The 20,496-nt window shown below is 30.2% G+C and overlaps 1 protein-coding gene across 1 annotated transcript in view; it reads left to right on the plus strand.

Annotated features, from left to right (window-relative positions):
• The window catches only part of LOC147072107 (zwei Ig domain protein zig-8-like), an 87,879-nt gene extending 67,679 nt beyond the window's left edge, over positions 1 to 20,200 (plus strand). The window contains exons 3-7 of the mRNA XM_085947729.1: positions 9,562 to 9,761; positions 12,362 to 12,572; positions 17,090 to 17,217; positions 18,798 to 18,966; positions 19,981 to 20,200. Coding sequence (XP_085803855.1) covers positions 9,562 to 9,761; positions 12,362 to 12,572; positions 17,090 to 17,217; positions 18,798 to 18,966; positions 19,981 to 20,099 — 827 coding nt within the window. The 3' untranslated portion in view covers positions 20,100 to 20,200. The remainder of the gene's footprint in view (positions 1 to 9,561; positions 9,762 to 12,361; positions 12,573 to 17,089; positions 17,218 to 18,797; positions 18,967 to 19,980) is intronic.
• Positions 20,201 to 20,496: the final 296 nt, after the last annotated feature.

Genomic DNA, 20,496 nt, shown 5'->3' on the forward strand with positions numbered 1-20,496 from the left:
CTAACAAGTGAAAAAAAACTGTGGAAGCTGCGCCCTGCTAGTGTCCCGACGCCGACGTCCAATTGATTCGACGCCGCGGCGCCACATATTTAACAAATTAACAATGGCAGAAACGAATGTTTTGTTATCCTGAGAGTCTCCCTACATATTTCTCGACTCATATTACAAACGCCCTATCATTAATTACTAATTTGTTTGTTTCTTCGCATTTTCTTCTTATTGTATTTTGAAGTGATCGTTATATTCGTTTTTATTTTGTTTATCAAAAACTTGACAACGATAAAAAACGTTTGTTATTAGCTTAATATTATTAATTGCCTTTTAAACAATGTATTTATGTAAACAATCTCTTTGATATTTGATTTGATTTTTGGGATCTTATTTAAGATTTATTTAAAAGAGACATTTAATAAAATGTATTTTAATAATATTATCTCATACGAAGTGTAACGATGGATATTTATTTTTGTAAAAAAAAGTAAATTTTAAAATAAATCGATGTAAATTATAAAATAGTAAAGGAATATACACGTATTTAGTAAAAATAATATAAAAAGTGAAGCACGATGGCCGAGCGTTATTGTGGCATTGGTTCCGAGTTCGAATCCAGAGTCTGGAAAATTCATATGTTATTAAATTGTCAATGTGTGATTAGACACAGAGTATAGGGTTAATATTATGTTTAACAAGTGGTGAATATACATTTTATCATACAAATAAAAACCTGGTAATACAACCCTTATTCCATGACTAGAACCGAACATTCTGGTATATAAAGTACATTATATATATATAATATTGTACTATATATAGAATGTATTAGTTACTATAAATATTATCATTGCGGAATTTTATTAAATATTCATGTTCACATTTTTATAGAAACATAAACAGATAAAAAAAATATTTTTTAAAATAAAAATTAGGTAACTACTTGGTTTTTTGATGTTTTACGAATATCAACTACATAAAAAACTTTAGGAAAATAAAATATTCTATTTAAGTACCTAAAAAAAAGACAGATGACAGAGATAAATATATTATGTGGCTCTCGTTTATTTGCCTAACAAGCAAAAGAGACAAATAAAAACATTGACCAACCCTTACTCTACACATTATGTATGTAAATATTATATTAGAATAACTGCACATCTATAAGAAAATATTTAGTAAAAAATAAATTGTATAAATACAAAACATACTATAATAATAATAGAAAAAGCCTCCAATAGATAAAGCCTCCCTTAATACAATAATTTATATAATTGTATTAATGAAGGTAGATACATTGTTGAATAATTTTAAGAAGTCATTCATTTAATTAAAAGAGTATAATTTATTAAAAACATATATTCTTATAATCTACTTTGCACATATCGTAATATCGTAACTTAACCTATCTCCAAAAAACAGGTCTACTCTTTAACGAAAGCGGAAAAAAATGTTCAGAAAATCCTAAAACTCTGGAAATTGATAAGACTTAATTTTTACTAAGCACTGATTACCGTAACTAATTCCATTGCCGGCAAGTAACCTTTATATTATATCTACTCATAAAAAGAAAAGTCCAAAATAAATGCCCGGAAAAGCCTAACTATTTATCAGAATTAGGCGTTTTCACTTATCATCTTTCTGCCATAACTTCCGACAGGTGATCGTTTTAATCTCACAGACAAATGATTTCCGTCTCCTGTTTTATTAAATTGCTTATAAAGGAATATCATAAATACCCGTGAGTATCCGAATACCAACCCTTTTCATTGAGGCATGTACATCATATTTTATAATCTATCATCAGATTAAAATAAAACCACCACATCAGTGAACAAACGTTTAGTTTATTTTAGTTAAAAATCGCAGTAAACATTTGTTGTTTTTTGGTTGGACGTAAAACCAGAATATTTTATCAGTCCAAAAAGGCCTTAAAATGAAATAATAAAGTTTTTATTATGCCCTTGTACCTACTATATTTTTTCAGGAATACTTTAGATCAAATATTAATAATAATAAACAACTCTGATATCTTTAGCTTCTACCACTCACTCATGTACTACTATAGTTATAATATACACTACTACTACTACTACTACTACTACTAATAATAATTACATAATATATACTATTTTTATATCTGCTAGTATGTTTTACATTTTAACTAACCTTAAATTAACTTCAATATGTTTCTCCTATTTTTTGTGTACTTGTTAAGACTTAAAATTCCAAACAGATGTGCAATTGCGATTTTTCATGAATGTATGTGGTATTTCAAAACAAGTAAAATATATTTACAATAATTCGTCAAGCACCTTACATAAAGCGGTCATATTATATATCTAACTCATGATTCTATCCTTGTAAATCCATGTGAACAATAATTTAATAGCCATCGACCGTATGTTACAGTTAGTTGAGACAAATAAATACAAAATAAAATAAGAAATAAAGAGATAATTTAATTAATGTGTTACATATATTATAATCTTCAGTTAAAACTGTTTTAACACCCATAAATATTAAGTCAATTAAATTAAGTACATAAAATTAAGTAAATATATAAAGCAATTTTTATCAGTATTGTTCTCAAGATGGGTTAATATAATAGTCGAATATAGCAATCAATATAAATAACGCAAATATTGCTGAATAATTATTATTTTTAAAAGTATTAAATATATAATTATAATAATATTATTACTATTAATATTATAGTATACAATTAATACATATGTATATATTATATACCTATCTATTAATTGTATATTATGGTATTTATAATAAAATATGCAATAATTAACATAGTACGAAGGATAATGCGCATAAAAGCTGATACACACTATCTATATAGTGTATGTATACGGCGGAGCAACGGAATCCTGGTTTGACCTGGAATGATGCAAGAAAACTGTCGGGCGACAGGAATTCTTGTAGGCGCTTCGCGCGGCTGTGGCTGATGAAGAAGAAAAAGAATAATACTGCTCAAGCATCCTTTTTCATGACAAGACTTTATGAAAAAATCAGAGTAGATTTACTTAAAGTTTTATCAACGTTGGGAGTATTGACAAATTTGAATTTCACAACCCTCCTGTTTAAAAATTCTAACGATATTATTAAAACTCCTCAATTTCATCTAATGAAAATGTATAATTAATATTTTTATTCCGAAAAACAAACACTCATTTCAAATTTTCCATCTTTTGTCGGTGGTTTCGAGCTGATTTCGTAATAACGTTTTCAGAGCTTTATTATTCCGTCCACAAAAGGAAAAGAATAAAATATTTAATCATGGAGAACTTGGAAAGAGTAACGCTATATCAAGCAAAGCCTTCCGGTCCATCGGTCGATTTTTATTAGTTGAGAGATTTCGCCCACACCTGCCAGTGACTTTACTCTTCCGCTCGGATCCAGTCTGAGCCATACCTTTTAGCATCGTGGCCTCACTACCTCTACACTGTAAGCTTTGAGCTTAAATCAGGGCGTTTGAAACTTTAAACATACCTAGCTGAAATATTTAATTTTCGAACCTACTGAATTCTTTGAATTATAATACGTGACTTACGTGAGTCGAGCATATCGAGGTTGCTAAGACGGAAAACGTAGTAACACTGTTGCGAACATTATTATTTATGATGGATATAAAAATATGTCGTCAATAGATATTACGATTATTAGATATATATATATATATATTATATTTTTAACATGGTAGTTTGGGAATGATATAATATGTCGAAAGTCTAGGAACGCGATCATGGATACATCGTATCAGTACTTATTGGTGTATTGAGAAGGTTGGATGTTCGAAACATGTCGGCGTCACCATTGTGAGATTGGTTTGATAGATCAAATGTGAAACACGTATAGATACTTGATAATTTTTTATTTGGGTTGATTAAAGAATATTTTATTTTTATCAACGTATGAGTTCGAATGCAGGACAACTTTGTATGACGGGTACACGTGCGTGTTCTTGATGCCAATGTCTACAGTGGACTAACCATGCTGGTAACACAGTCTAAACCTGGGTTTTAAAGAAACAAAACATGGCAAAGCTGTAGGTTTTTGAAATCGGCTTGTTATGAAATAAATACATTTTTTTTTTGATTCTCAAATTATCACCTTTTTCTTAGTAGATGTTAATTGTGCTAGCTAGTATAGTTACATATTATTCTTACTAAAAATGCATTTTCAATAATATTATAATTATTGAGACTATTCATTTCCTTACGATGTCATGATCTAGCAACAAATCATGCACGATGTCGTAATATCTCACTCGGTCGAACATTACGTCAATTTTATTGTATCTTACTATGTTAAATCTGCAGTACCTACTGATATGTATGGGTTTATGTAGGGTATTGATTTATCTTTTTACACTTATTATAAACACGGATTCAAGGACATTACGTAAGTATATTTTGCTTTTAGACGAGTAACAATTTATTAATTATTACCAACATTTGTAAACGCACGCTTGGCGTGAAAAGGTGGCAAATTATATTCAGACGCAACGTTCAAGGCTCGAGAGTAGGTTACCAATTGCACGTAACTATTTTCGGTCCTTCGTCCGCCCAGAAACAATTAACGGTATTTTTTGTTTGTTTGTTTGGCTGTGTACCCTGGCCTGGCTTCGACTCATTTACAGTTTCAAAATATAATATTATTATAATCCCAACTCTCTCGATTACAAGATTTTTGATAGGGGATTTAGTCATTATGATATTTGGTATCACTACATAGATAGCCATTGTAGGATCGGTGCATGACGAGGAAGAGTTTAGGGGTATATTATTTTCAAAGTCAATTTGATCCAATTCAACAAATTTTTGGCAAACTCCAAAAAACTGTTTACATAATATATTTTTTGGTACCTATTGGACTAAGTTACTTTCGTAACTAACACCGATTTTGAAATTGATTTTTTTACTGGCTTGAATGATATTGGTTCATCTATATAAAAATATTTCTTTAAATGTTATCCTTTAAATTCTGTCATTCTCGTCAAGTAGTAGAATAAGTTCACTTTGAAAATACAGCCCTCAGTTGATTACAATGACGAACTTCGTACTGTTGTTAAACTACAAGTTGTCGAAGTATCACACTCTGGGCACAACCGTATGAATGGCCTCTTAATATTTATGATAATGATATAATACACACAATAGAAAATATAAATCTGTTTTACTGTATTTTTTTACGCAGCTCGGACATATATATTTTTTGTGATATATGATAATATAAAATTAATAATTATTGTGACAACGCTTAGCTGAAAAATACATTTACAATGTAAATAAATTAACTATTTTATGTTTGGCATAAAACACATTTAGAATAGGTTCTCCTTAGCAAACTCGGTGTACTTCTATTAAACTAATATAGATGTATACTAATTATTGTATTTTCACTGTGTTTGTAGGTTTATATTAGGTTTTCTTTTTATATTTTCATTTTTATCCCTTTTATTACTTTTTTTTCTTTTCTTTATAATAAGTTTCATTTTTATGTTGTAAACGTCTTAAACTTATAATTTGTAATGTCCACAATATGTAAAATAAGTAAATTGAACTGAACTGAAAAAAAAATCACTGACTTTTTTGGAAGCGAGAAAGCTCATGATAATATTATGTAACAATATTGATGGCATCTAGTATTTTAGAATACACTTATATAACTTAGAAATGCAATATTACTCACAGAAAAATATATAAGTTTACTGCAACACTACTCTGAACTACTAATAGTGTACCTTGAAAGTTTGTGCAGAAAGGAAAGGTCAGGAATAAAGGCAGCGCGGCAAAATTGATTATCGCTATAATTTACTAATACAAGGTTTCAGATCCCTGTTCCGGCAAAGGAATAGTTTTCATTTGCAGATGTGGGCTTGGGTATGGTGCGGGCGACCAGTTAATGGCGCGCACGGCAAATGGCGCGAGCGTCGGCGTCGCGACGTTGGGGTTCGGTCGGATTACCGCCGCGCCGAGCGGGATTTTATTTAATGTCTGCGGGAGTACGGAAAATCCAGATTCTCACGAGAGGCTGTGCGCCACCGCTGAAGACTGACGATGCTTTGTTAGTACTGAGGTGTATATTTAAGTGCTAGATGGATCGGTAAAGCTTCCCAGAATTCCGCTAAAATCTCGCTTTACTTTTGAGATTACCTGCTAAAATATTTATTTAAATAAATCACGCACACCTTGAATAAATTAAATGCATATTCCTTATTGTACCTTTAACATCAGCGGCGGTAGTCAAGTGATGTTATCAAGTTAGTATTTGGTTGAAATTCTAGAGGAATTACTTACCTTTATAATATTATTATCATTAACATTTATGTTTCTCTTTCATACGCAAATTTATGTAAAACCAGATTGAAAGAGTTTCTTCGCTAGGTGTTAATAATTTTATTAATTAAATGTATGAAAAATAAAAATAAAAATCAATAATTTCCACTATTCAAATAGTCAGTGACGTCCCGTGGGGATAGGCAGATTGAGCGTCGCTTAGGGGCGGCAGTTACCCAAAGGGCGGCAAATTGGGGAGAATCACTGGATATAGAATAAATAGAAAAAATCATAAAAAAATTCAGCTCACTGGTTGGATACAAAATGTATTAATTAGGTACTATACAAGTTATATCAGGATTTTTTGTCGGGTTCGCGATGTCTAGTTAACTTCCGTTCTCCTTGGACATCCGTTCTTGGTGAACAGCATCGACAAGTGCATACCTAATTTAAAATGTATCCAAATATGTTTGCCAGTCACTCACGAGTTTTGGAAGTTGTCAAGTATATTTTTAAATGTACCTATCTGAAACCGTAGACACGCAATATTGTCTATTGAAGGAGATATGATATTTAAATTAGATTTAGTGAAAGACATATTGTTAGTAATGTATCCATACAATACATTTCTTAGATATTGGAATCATGAATGGATGATAAAGTACCAACTCTATAAAAAAATGTGGCGGCATTTTGGCACTGCCTAGGGGCGGCATTTTGACTAGGGACGTCACTGCAAATAGTGCAAAATATTTTGTCTAAATAATTTTTAATATCTCAGTCAATAATATTCACATTTTAATAATAATGATGGTTATGTACGTATTCAATTAAAACTTCTTGCTCGTCTTCGTTTTTCCATATCCACATCCATATCCATGGATATGGATAATGTTTTTTACTCGATTGGTCGAGTCGATCAAGTAGACGATCTTTCTCTTCCCTGTCGATTATCAATATTTTTGCCGACGATGAGCCTTTCCAAATTATTGTTTTGCATTCTGGCTATGAGACTAAAAAACTTGCAAACAGATATTTGGAGATATTAAAGAAAACCTAGTAGGTATTTCTTCCAGTTCGGAGATACTAGTCTTCTATGGTGTTAATGATCTTCTTAGATACGCATTTTTTATACATTTTTATCATTTGTATGCATTTTTAATATAATAAAGATCATAGGTTATGAAAGCACGGTGTCGCCTTATTAGCAATGGTTATTAATTATGTAATCAATCTAAAAGAGTATACTGTACCAACGTTATTCTATCTATAAAACGTCGGTGTACAGTGAAATAATTAGTGTAGTGGCCGATACACATTCACTTTGGATCTGTGGAAAAGTTGGTATCTTCAGCGAAAGTGTAGACGGTATCACGAACATGGGCCAAACATTTTTACGGCCAGTCAAGTTGCTGGTGGTGTTTTGGCGAAATCAGAAAGAGATCTGCGTTCGTTTTATGCGCATGGAAAATAATTTTGTTCGTTTGTTGCGCATTCCGCAGCTCGCAGGTATCTACGCACAGTAAATTTACGACTTCACGACTACTTTTCACTATTAAACAGACAGCCACAAAGGGAGAATTCAATTTGAAGTATTAAGCGGTCAGGATTTATTTATACAGGGATTTGATAATAATTATACCAAAATTGATAGAGTTTTGATTAATACTTTGGACGCTGAAGACGCACATGCGCGTAATAACCATGCGGCCGATCGATGTAATTAACGTGCATTTTAAGGGTGCTAATTAAAATCTCATTATATAGTCAGCAGCGAATGAGTTGATAAGTATAAGAAAATTAAAAGCTGACGAGTGTTGTAGAAAGGTCTAGTTTCTCATTCTGAAAAGATAGCAAAAATATTTACTTATACGATTACATTGTATAATAACAAATACAATTTTTCATTATTCTTAGAATATGCCTCGTATTGTCGGATTACGAATAAAGAATAAATAATTGCTTGATGTAGTAATTTTTTCAATCAAAAGGGGTCTATCAACATCACTGACAATTCAATAATAATTTTTAGTGAATATAACCTATGAAAAATATAAAACATAAAAAGTTATGTTTTAAAAAACAATCATTATTTAGATCAGTTTACTTTTCGTATTATAATCTTAATGTAATAATTAAGATCGCGTTTTCTAATATTAAACTAATACTCAGCTGAAGTAGACCAATAAAGTAATGTAGCCGTTGTGCCAAACACATAATATACATATTAAAGTTTTATCTTGTCTTGCATAGGAAAGATGCTTATTGAATAAACATTGTCCTCTATAAACAACATAAAACGGAATTTAAAACAGTTGACCCACTTTAAACTTGTTACACATTAAGAGTCTACTGCCTGACATCAATATTACTTACTACAAACAAACGACTAGCAATGTCTTTGAGATGCAAAATGGGGAATCGTTAAAATCTCGAATCTCGTATTTAATAGATACAAAAGTTTTTAGAAGACGTAAAATTCAAATTACTAAATACATTGTTACATTATATTTTTATAAAGTCAATAACAAAAGCACATAAATAAAAGAAAACTTTGCTAGAATACGACTTTGGCTGCCTTTGAAATATACTCATCGTGGAATGTTTATTGTATTGAAAGCATTCTATTTGAACTTATTTTAAATTGAAGTATTTTATTTCTTCAATTTCAAACTGAAAATATATTTTAATGATAATAATATTTGAGTTAGACATAACAAAATTATTTTAAAAGGTTTTAGTTAAAGCCCAAATTTAAAGAGAAAAGATTTTTGGACATAATATCTTTTTGTGGGCTAAAATTAATTAACGATTTTCTAGTTTATTTTGATACTTAATATTTATTTTATATACTTAGTATTACAAAATATTAATTTTCAGTAGAATCTATTTTGTTTAAATATAATCATTTATTAGTATAAAAAAGAGAATTTAGTCTACTTTACATTACATCACAATGTTCGATCGTAAAAGAATTATAGACTTTCATAGAGTGGAGATTGTATTAACAGATTTTTGTTTTCACGAGAAATAGATGGTAGCCACTTGCTCAACCTATTACTCTGGCACCATACACACATTGAAAGTCAACACCTGAATTTGGCAGATAGTATTATAAATTGACACATCACCACTTGGCCATCAAGGGCTACTTATGACGTCTATGTATATGTTTAATATGGCTTTTTATATGTACTTATTTTTAACCTTCATATTAATTTGTTCTTCATAATATTATTAAATATGAAATAAATGGAGTATTTTGTTTTTGTTTTAGGGCTATTGAATGCGGCATGGGCAGGTGTAGCAAGCGGAGGTTCTGGAAGCCAGAACTCCTTACCAGTAGGAGGAAACGGTGGCGCAGGAGTAGCCAGGGGGCAGCCGTACTTCGACGCAGTCGCCCCCAGAAACGTCACGGCGCTTGTCGGAAAATCCGCTTATCTTACCTGCAAAGTGAAAAACTTGGGAAACAAAACGGTGAGAGATTTCGCATGAATATTTTATTTTTTACTCTCAGGAAGTGGAAATATATAACGGAACGGATAATTTGAGCGTTATTGTAGATTGAAGTTTATTTTTACAATCAATTACCAGCGAAAAATGTGAGAGATAAAAAATAAAAGTTTGCATGATTTTATCCCCCTTTTTGTATTGTTATAATATTCATGTACCTACCTACTTATTGTTGAATGGTTAAAAAGCTCCTTTGTATTTACTATTATCGTATTATAATAAATGATGATATTAATTATTAGTGCACAAAAATATTAATAACTAAGTTACTATAATGTCTTGCCCATGGCGGAAAGGTAGCATCTATGATTGTGTTTGAACACTGGGAATATGTGTAATACGATGAGAAAATGTGAGTTCAGAACAATATCTCGTAAAAATCCTACTGTTAAGTAATCTCCATAGAAAATGGCCATACTGGAAACCTACTATGACTATTATTTCAACTACTTGTATTCTACACAGTCCTTCACAATGATGAACAGACCAAAAACATGGTCGCGATTGAACTGCAAGGACTGTATTTGACGGTAATTCAAATCATTTCAAGACAGAATTTGATAAAACATAAGTCCATAACTACTCACTATTTATAGTCCAAACAACAACTAAAACAGCGGCGATATTTGTCATAATAATTTAAATATCAGTTTTGTCATTTGATAGGCAATGACATTTGATTTTTGGGACTGTACAGAAATTGTCATGAGATCCAACTTGAAAACTGCAAATCTGTCTAATTACGAAAAATAGATGCATGTGTAAACCCGCAAGCGGTTGTTGGAAACAAAAATAATGGGCCGAAGAAACAATCAGTTGATGTATACAACCATAATACGGCCAGTATTAACTTATGGTTGTGAAATATGGTTCCTAGCGAGACCGTAGAAAATAACTTAACATGAAATTTTATGACGAACTGAAAATCTTTATGTAACAACAAACCATTGGATATCACTGTAAGGCTCAAAGACTGCAGCCGGTGGGTCACATTGAGATAGTACCGAATAACAGGCCTCAAGATATTCTTAAGATAAGGTGGGTTTCTCAGTGGAAGTGACCTAGAGGGAAGCCATAAATGCGATTGATTGACCATGTGGAGTATAGGTATATCATTCGACAGTGGCACCATGGCACGAAAAAGACGATTTGCAAAATTGTAGTTGTCTTGTTTGATAGCATTTAATTAAGCAGTGTAATAAAAATGGTAATATACTTATCTATATCGTTGAATGTGCTACTATAGATTAATTTAACTCTAGGATATGAAGGCTTGGAAACTGAAAAGGTATGCTGAGGAATAAAAACTAGAGGAGGCCAAATCCAGCCCCGTTGAGGACAAAAAAGGAGAAATATTGTATAAATTTAAATTAACTAAAAGAAATAACCAAAAATAAGAAATCAGTAATGCTGCCAAAATGTGACATCTGGATAATATGCTGGTTCACGCAGTGGCTTTTTTGGATAGTGTTGCTGTGAATCCACTAGCTTCCAATCAATGAAACACTCACCTTATTTACATGGTTTACACTTTCAAAGGCTTATATCTTCTTGATCTCATGATAACGTCGGAGCATTATTTTGAAGAAGTTCTTGTACAGATAAGATTTCAAATTTGCAGCATCATCAGGTAAATTACATTCAACTTCAAGGAGTTTATATTCAAAAAATCATTGTGTTTACTTATGTACGCGCGTTAGAAGTTATACTTCTTTGGCGTAACAAAACAAAATAACCCGTTACGTGAGTCTATTAATATTACAGTGGATTAGGTTGATGAAAACGTACGCGATTCATCTGTGTCTCATAATATAGCACATGGTTATTTTAATTTAATTATTAAATTGGACCAAAACTAATTTTTTCCATACAGCGGTTATAATCGATTCAGAAGTGCCCATGAAGAATTAAAATTATTTACCAATATTCACAAAATTTATTTATTTCTTGATATATAATTTTCCTGACAAATAATACTTACATAAATATAGCCTTAAATCTTGATACACAATCTTTACAATGAAAAATAAATATACACTCCAATATAAATAAAATTTTATGAATATAAAATAAAAGTATAGAATGTTATTCTCCAGAAATTTGTTTATAAACATATATATTTATTATGACACAATATTGGTTATGTTTACAACACGTGCTCTTTACTTGGTTGTATTGAACGATTAACTTAATGACACTATGCGCATGCGCATGTACCCTTGAAACCGAAATGAATATAATCATAAAAATTATGTGTTAAATCGGCGCGCGCAAAATCGCTAAAAATACACTCTGACCAAACGCGCCAAAAGAAGTATAACTTCAATATATATATTTTAATATCTGCGCTGGATTGTTCCATATCGAAGAGGATTCTTAGATACGTCTGCAATTTCAGCAATTAGTGAGACAAAGGATAATATAGAAAATACAATAGTAGATTTTTTCCTCCTCGTAGAGTACCTATCAAATTAAAGCACATGCGTGAAAAGAGTAGCTGGAAGGAGGCAAAAACCTTATTCATACAAAAAATACATATGCATATAATAATATGTTTTATGTAGGTGTCCTGGATACGTCACAGAGATCTTCACATTCTGACAGTGGGTAGTTATACGTACTCGTCGGATCAGAGATTTCAGACCACACTCCACAAAGAAGCCGGGGAATGGACGTTACACATAAAGTGGGCCCAACAAAGAGACGCTGGCATGTATGAGTGTCAAGTTTCAACGCAGCCCGTCAGGAGCTACTTCGTTAATTTAAACGTAGTTGGTAAGAGAAAAATACCAGAATTATTTATTATATTAAGTTTAAATTGAAATTTAAAACATAAAGATAGTACCTGGTTATATAGACAAATATATTTTTGATATGTGGTACTTAACATTATTGACTTCAACCGTTATACATATATTATAAAGTATGACGATCTTGGGTTATTTTTTTAGAGTCTTGACATAAAATCTAAAATCAGTTTACATGTTTTTTTTGCGCGAAATATAATTAGGTCACTTATGTGACGTCAACGCGTGCCAGATAAAAAAGTTTTACAAGAAAGCAAAGATATTCTAATAAAAAGATATTGATGTCACCATTTACAAATAATTGGCACACAAAATTTCATAAGATGTAAAACTATTTATGTCACAAGAAATGAAAATATAATTAATATTAAATTCTACAGGTGTAGAATTTAATATTAATTATATTATTTTCATATCTTGTAAAATGGAATTCTACCAAGTAAATGCTAACTCAATTAATGTTTATGTCACATTTTTTTCTACTAAACATTAATATTCTCTCGACATAATTCGGTCCTGATAATTCCATTGAACTATTATTAATTATTGTTCTTTGTTGAATATCGTTCACCATCAGGGTGGAAAAGTTTTGTTGACTTGCACTCGTACCAATCACAGATATCCTCTGTTACGTTTGCCGTTGATCTTTCCTTCGATAACGAATTGGGAAATATCGTACTTTTGTCCTTTCATAATGTGACCGAGGTAATGTAATTTTATATTTTTGATATGATGCAGAACATCTCAGTCTTTTCTCATTCGTTTGAAGACATCAGAATTTATCACCCTGCCAGTCCAAGGAATTTTAAGGATAAACCACGTTTCAAATGACTCAACTCTTCGTGATATCTCCTAGTTTAGCGTCTATATCTCATTGAAAATGATTGAGAGAATATAAAAGCGTACCATACACAGTCTTGAACTTAGAAAGGATTCGATAGCTAAGGAGACGTCTCATTTTGAGAGAGGCAATTCTTGTTATCTCATTCTTGTTTTTATTTTATGAGACTGGTCCTATTTTCCATTGACCTATATTCGTAAATATTTCTATTGCTTCACAGATTTATACGGTGTCCTGTTAATTATTTATTAACGAGTTTCAAATTATATTGTATTTATTAAACTTATGTTCTAATATACTTAGTTATATATTTTAGGATTTATTCATTTCCTAACCAAATTTATGTACCTAGCTAAGTTCATTCGTTGACAATTATTTAAGTACCTGTGAACATTATACTAGGGAAATAAATATTAAATACATACTTTTTAGAGTGGCCTGTACTTAAAGAAATGATGACACCCAAAAGAACAACGACCCTTCCTACTTCTACTGAAATCCCATTTGAGGTTCCAAACATAGTTTACCAGATGTATGCCGATCAAGGTTTAGAAAACTTCATAAATTTCATCGTTTGCGTGTGAGAAACAATTTTGAAGTTCCGTGTTTACTTAATTTATACTAACTCGATGTTTGGATTGCTTTACGTAGCTTTCACATGTTTTCGTTACTTTAAACTCCATGTATGCCATATCTAAAAACTACGAATATTATTAATTTACATATAATTGTACGCATATTAACATAAAAAGAACATTACTAACTGCACTGAATATTCAAATTGGCTAATTAAATTACAAATTCTTTTCCTTTTACAAAATAAAAACAAATAAAAACCAGTTAAGGTATCTATTCAATTATAATTAAATTTTAAATCAATAAAAATAAGTTTTCATGACTAATTTTAATTAATAATCAAAACTAATTTTGCTAGAATTTATAAAATAAAACCGTTAGACCGTAATGCAGATATAAAAATAAATCATATTACGTACTAACAAAAAATATAACAATACTAATAAATACTTTGCATGTAAAATTTTTATTTACAACAAGGCTTTCTAATAAGAATAATATAATAAATGTTGTTTTCACTCAAACTTGGACGCCAATTTCGGCATCGCAAGTTAGACGTCTATATTTTCAATGTAGTATGGTTCTACATTAAGCAGTTAATTTAACCTATTACCTATTTAGAATGTGGCCTGTAGAACATTGAATTATACCAGGACGCATTGCCTCATACAACTCTCAATATTAAAGTAGATAAATTAGAAAAATGGGTTATATAAATTAACGATAACTTGAAATATAATTTTACATCATATGACAAGCAGAATAGGGTAATTATACTGTAAACATATGCTATGGGTATGTAATATCAACTTTATAATTGCATGAAGTTACAGTTAATTTTTTTGCCAATATTCTACAGTAGGTACACAAAATAATTCAATTTAAACAGTGTCATTTACAATGCCTATTCATTAAGTCAATAGTATAACTATATATAAATTAATAAACGAAGGATCAATTAGTAATAAAATAAATTTATATGGTAAAAATGTAGTCAAGATCTTTTATAAAAGTATTAAAATATTTTCCGTCTACAATGTCCGAGCGGGTATCGCGCCAGCTTATGATGTCATGAGTCTCAAGTTCAAAACTTGGGTATGAAAAATATATTAATTTTTTTTTTAATGTGATTTTGGAGACAGAGTATGGATCTATTATGTTGAGCAATTGACTAACATCTATTTCTCGATTTAAAAAATCTGTTAATACAAACACTCCACTATGTGGAGGCCCATGATATTATTTTTTTGGGATCGGACACGGTTAAAATCCCATGTGCCATCTCTTTAACATATAATAAAAATTTGTTGTAGACAAAATTATTGACATACATTTTTGACTCAAAGTATATTGCTTGATATAGCCGTAATAAATAAATAAAAAAGTAGCTTGATGAAAAATTCAATTCACCCAGTAAAAAATATTACTGATAACACAAATTATATTGAAAATTCGTGCTGGTATTTCGTATAACACAATATGTTTATTGCATGTCTTCTTTGATTAAACTAACTACATTTATATTGTGTTACTCCCATTCGTATCTGGTGATGAGTCGCCGACAAAACGATAAGCGAGTGGGTGTGGAGTAAGTGTAGCGGGAAAACAATGATTTATGACAGAATAAAAAAGGTAAATGTAAGACGATTCAGGAACTCTTGGATAACGCATGGGAAAAATATATAAGAAGACATCTTTTTTTTAAAGATAAAAAACATGTACTTATTTTTTTATGAAAATTTATAGGACATGCCACGATAGTTTTAAAAATAACAATACATTATCGTTTCGTGAAAAAAGTGAAAGCACGATTTTTATATATTTTCTTGCAAGAGTTATATTAAAATGAAAATATAATATAATTTAGCATTATCAAGAGTTATCGATAAATTCACTCTCTTTATAAAATCAAATGTGATTTTTTTTCAATACTTACAAATAATTGAGGCCTTTAGTTTTAATGTTGGTAACCTCTATATTCCGTCATTTTAATGTAATCACAAATAACATTCAAACACATTTAGGACTGCGAATACAATATTTTTCTTTTGCAAACATAATATTAGTAATTTACGCCCACGACAACAAAAAATGGTTCCAGGTGCCTTGTGATAATTAGGTTGTAAGGCGGGTTTTCAATTTCATACTATAATAAAAGTTGTACTTATTCTATTGACTACATTAAAATATGCTATATTTTTATTAATAACAATATGTAAGGTCACTTAATATAATTTAATGCCCACGATAGCCGAGTGGCTTATGCGTCGGCTTATGATATCGTGGTTTTTTATATATTTTTTATTTGGTGTCTATATTTATATTTGGTGTCAGTGTATGGACCTAATAGGTTGAGTGGTAGTGGTTAACATCCATTTATTGTAAAAACAAAAAAAAAATGTTTATACATATCTCCACTCCGTGGAGACCCATATTATAATATTATTAGGATCGAAAATGGTAAAAAAATATTGGTAAACGATTGAAAAAAGTGAATAGCAAAAGGAAATTTTCTTATAGTTATTAAAATGCTGGCTGATGAATATCTATGACTAAGTAATTATTTTCCGGCTTTTGATTATAATTAAATATTCAACTAACAAATGACGCTGGATTTGATATTTATTTTTATTAATATACATACGTTGAAAAAATAGCTGATATAGAAATATAATCAAAAAAAATATCAAAACAGTAAAAATGGAGGTTACCGACATTGAAACTGATGGCTTCAAAATATTTATTTTTTGCTATTATTGTATAAATTAATCGATGTTATTTAATTATTTATTCTGTAGCAGTGTTTTAAAATACAAAAATACTTGATGGTATACTATACGCGGATGATAAAATAATAAACGGATGAATATTTTAAAATTCAAAAATGTTTAATAATATACTTATATATTATTACGTGTATTGATGATATTAACTCATATCTAATATAGCTTTTATCCGGTTAAATCAATGTCTTGAAAATGCGAGCCTCTTCGTAAACTTAGGAAACACGATTATATAGATTTCCTTCAATATTTTATACATATATTTTATTATCATATTTTGAACAGTTCCAACTGCAACCATACTAGGAGGACCAGACCTGCACGTTGACAAAGGCAGCACAATCAATCTGACATGCAGTATCAGATTTAGTCCAGAGCCACCCGCATTCATTTTTTGGTATCATCATGATGAGGTAAGTAATAAATGACGTAGAACGGGCTTGCGTAATAATATTATATGGAATACTAACATATTATAGCACAAAGAACGTACTCAATCAATATTACCTACCAATAAACTGATTACTTTAAAATTTATCATCTATTCTTCATTTTGTTACGTAAATTTATATATATATTAGTTTCATTCATTCAACCTTTATAATTTATATTTGTCTCTTTTATTATAAAACTACATTTATAACAATTTTTACACTTATATTCAAATTCTTCATTGTAAAGATTGAAAAAAACAAAACTAATATCGTTTGATGAATAATAAAAATAAAACGGCTTGTTACTTTGATTAGTCAATATTATAGGACGAATGACAGGTAGTTTTATTAGGTTGGTATAACTAGTGTCCATAGACAAATAAACTAGTCAATACATATTGAAATTACTTAATATTTATTTTATGGCTAATACTAGGTAGTTAATATTATAATAATGTATATTTTTAATGGTCATTTATATTAATGCTATTGCTAACATGACCATTTATATATATATATATGAAAACCTGATGTATCTTTTACTTGTAAATGAAATATTTTAACGTGAATTTCTTGAATGAAGATTAAGTTATCAAAATGGTAGATATAATTCTGATAAAATATTTTATAGATATAAATAAGATTGACATCTTCAGTAAAAGTAAATACTCTTAATAATAAAAGAAGAGTAGGTAAATAAAATATATTTATTTTTATTATCCATCCGGTGGAAGTCCCGCTGAGAGACCAATATTGCTCTCACCTCAATAAATGGTATCATACGAGGACACACATACACACACACAAATATATATATTTTTTTGTACGTCGGAATGGACGGAATAAAATCTAATGATGATTGGATCAGGATCTTTTTGTATGAATGAAATTTTTATTGTGTCAGATTAGCACCATGAATATTATGTCTATCTACGCATATGAATTTTTATTGTGGTCACAAATAACACGTTCGATTTTTGAAAAAATCTAATGAATTTTCAAAATTGTTTCCATTTGTAGAACTTGCTTGTATAACTTGCTATCATTGAATGACTTTTATATTTTATTTTAAATTTTACAATGATAATTTTAAAATGTAGATTTTTGTAGTAAATACGTTTTTAAGATTATATCTTGGTAAGCAATAAAACAATAATAAAAATATTAATATTATTATAACTATTTTAATAATATTTGAGTAGATACATACTAACATATATAAATTTTCCAACAAATAGTAGCTTAAATGTCCTATAAAATTATTATATTAAATTCGCACCTAAAAAAATATACACAGTTATTTCATATAGTCATTGAAACTTAGAAAACAATAAAAACTTACCCTTCCTATTTAATGCATTGCCATTTCTCAGTTATGGGCATCAGGGTTTGATTTTAGTTTATTGTTACGAATATATATTTAAGTTCCGCCAGTCTTCTTATGGTGTAAATATACTTGAACAACTATTTTTGTAATGATTATAATATATTACAATTTGGAAACTATACCTGCTGAGTAACTGCATTAATGAATTGAAATGTATGTGTTTCCTCAATAGGTAATCAGTTACGATTCAGCAAGAGGAGGTGTATCGGTGGTCACAGAACGAGGTGATATAACATCTTCTAGACTCCTGGTTCAGCATGCTGACCTTCCGGATTCAGGAAAGTACTCCTGTAGTCCATCAAATGCGGAGGTTGCTAGCATACGAGTGCACGTTCTAAATGGTAAAGTAATTTTGAGAGGAGCACATATTTTATTTATTTATAAATTATTTGTATGTGAGAAATTGGTATGCCTTAAAAAAATATAAGGCCTTGTAACTGATGTATGTAGGTACAAATACTGCAGTAACATACGAAACTATCACAAAACAAACAAAAAAGCTGCACTTCGTTCCCAAAGTTAACTGCACGGGTTATTGCTAAAGAATTCTTACTAACGGTTAACTGGGCTACGGCAACCAGAAAAATTTACTGTTTGCCTCAACTTCGTGCCTAAATGCTAATTTCCTTTCTTATGTTGTCTGGTTACTGGAGACTAATCGACAGTGAGTAGTATCCTACAAATACAATAACAACTACATATCCAGTTACCATGCCGTCTACCTTCAATGTTTAGTAGAAAACCGAATTAGTCAATTTATTAATGCTTTTTAATGAACTATACCAGGTATGTCCAATTTCCAGTAGGCTGTAATCTATGTAGTATCGTAACTGAAAACTTTTACCTATTGTCATTCTACGACAATTAAACAACAATACTGTATTTTACCTTTCCAAAGGAATACACAATTTCCCATCTGTCGTGAAAATAATATTCGTGATGACATCATCAACATATTATCCTACTGTGTAAAGAGCTTGCTGCGCAACGGTAAGGAAACTACGCCTCAGTTTAAAACACCGGGATGCACATATACTCTTTCTCTCACTCATGCGACAGACTATGTGTGATGCAATATGAATTATCGATGTTACGTGCGCTTCCTCATGGGTAATTTGAAAACGATTTTTAGGTGAGCAGGTTGAGGAAGTGAAAATATGAATGATTAATTTCTGTGCTAATAATTATAATACATTAAAACTAAATGTAGGTAGTTACACGCACATTTTCATGACTTCATTCCTATGGGCACATGGTGCAATCGATGCTTTGTACATGCATGAACGTCATCATCTCATCGTGAAATTCTTTCAAAAAGTATTTTTACATGTTTTCTTTTTTAATATTTTTCATAGGAGAACGACCGGCCGCTATGCAAACTGGATCAGCCGGATTATCAAGTAGCGCTCGACATATTCTTCCCCTTCTTCTTATGCCAGTTTTACACAACAGGCTCAGATGGCTTGACCGGTGACAATAAAGCATGAAAATTCAGTTACCTAACACGAACATTTTAAAACACTACGAATTGAAGAGATTGAGTCAAAATAAAATTGCTGTAAGCAATATAAAGTGAAAATAAAACAACAATATAGTTGTTAATATTAAAAAAAATATTAGTGATGGATTTTAAACATTACGCGATGTGATTCGTCAATACTGTTTTAACAGAATAAAAATGTTAAGGTGTATTTAAAGACAGTAGATATCGATAGAATAAATAAGGTACGTACCAAATAAAACATGAATATTCACAGTAGACTAATAATAACATTTAAGTCGTCATTTTACTATGTAATTTAAAAAATAAATAGAAAAAACAACGTGACGATATAACGGAAAACAATGTAAAAAAATAATTCTATTGAATG

This window comes from Rhyacophila brunnea, unplaced genomic scaffold (genome assembly GCF_057557595.1).
Source record: "Rhyacophila brunnea isolate RB1 unplaced genomic scaffold, BYU_Rbru_1.0 scaffold_2, whole genome shotgun sequence".
Lineage (NCBI taxonomy): Eukaryota > Metazoa > Arthropoda > Insecta > Trichoptera > Rhyacophilidae > Rhyacophila > Rhyacophila brunnea.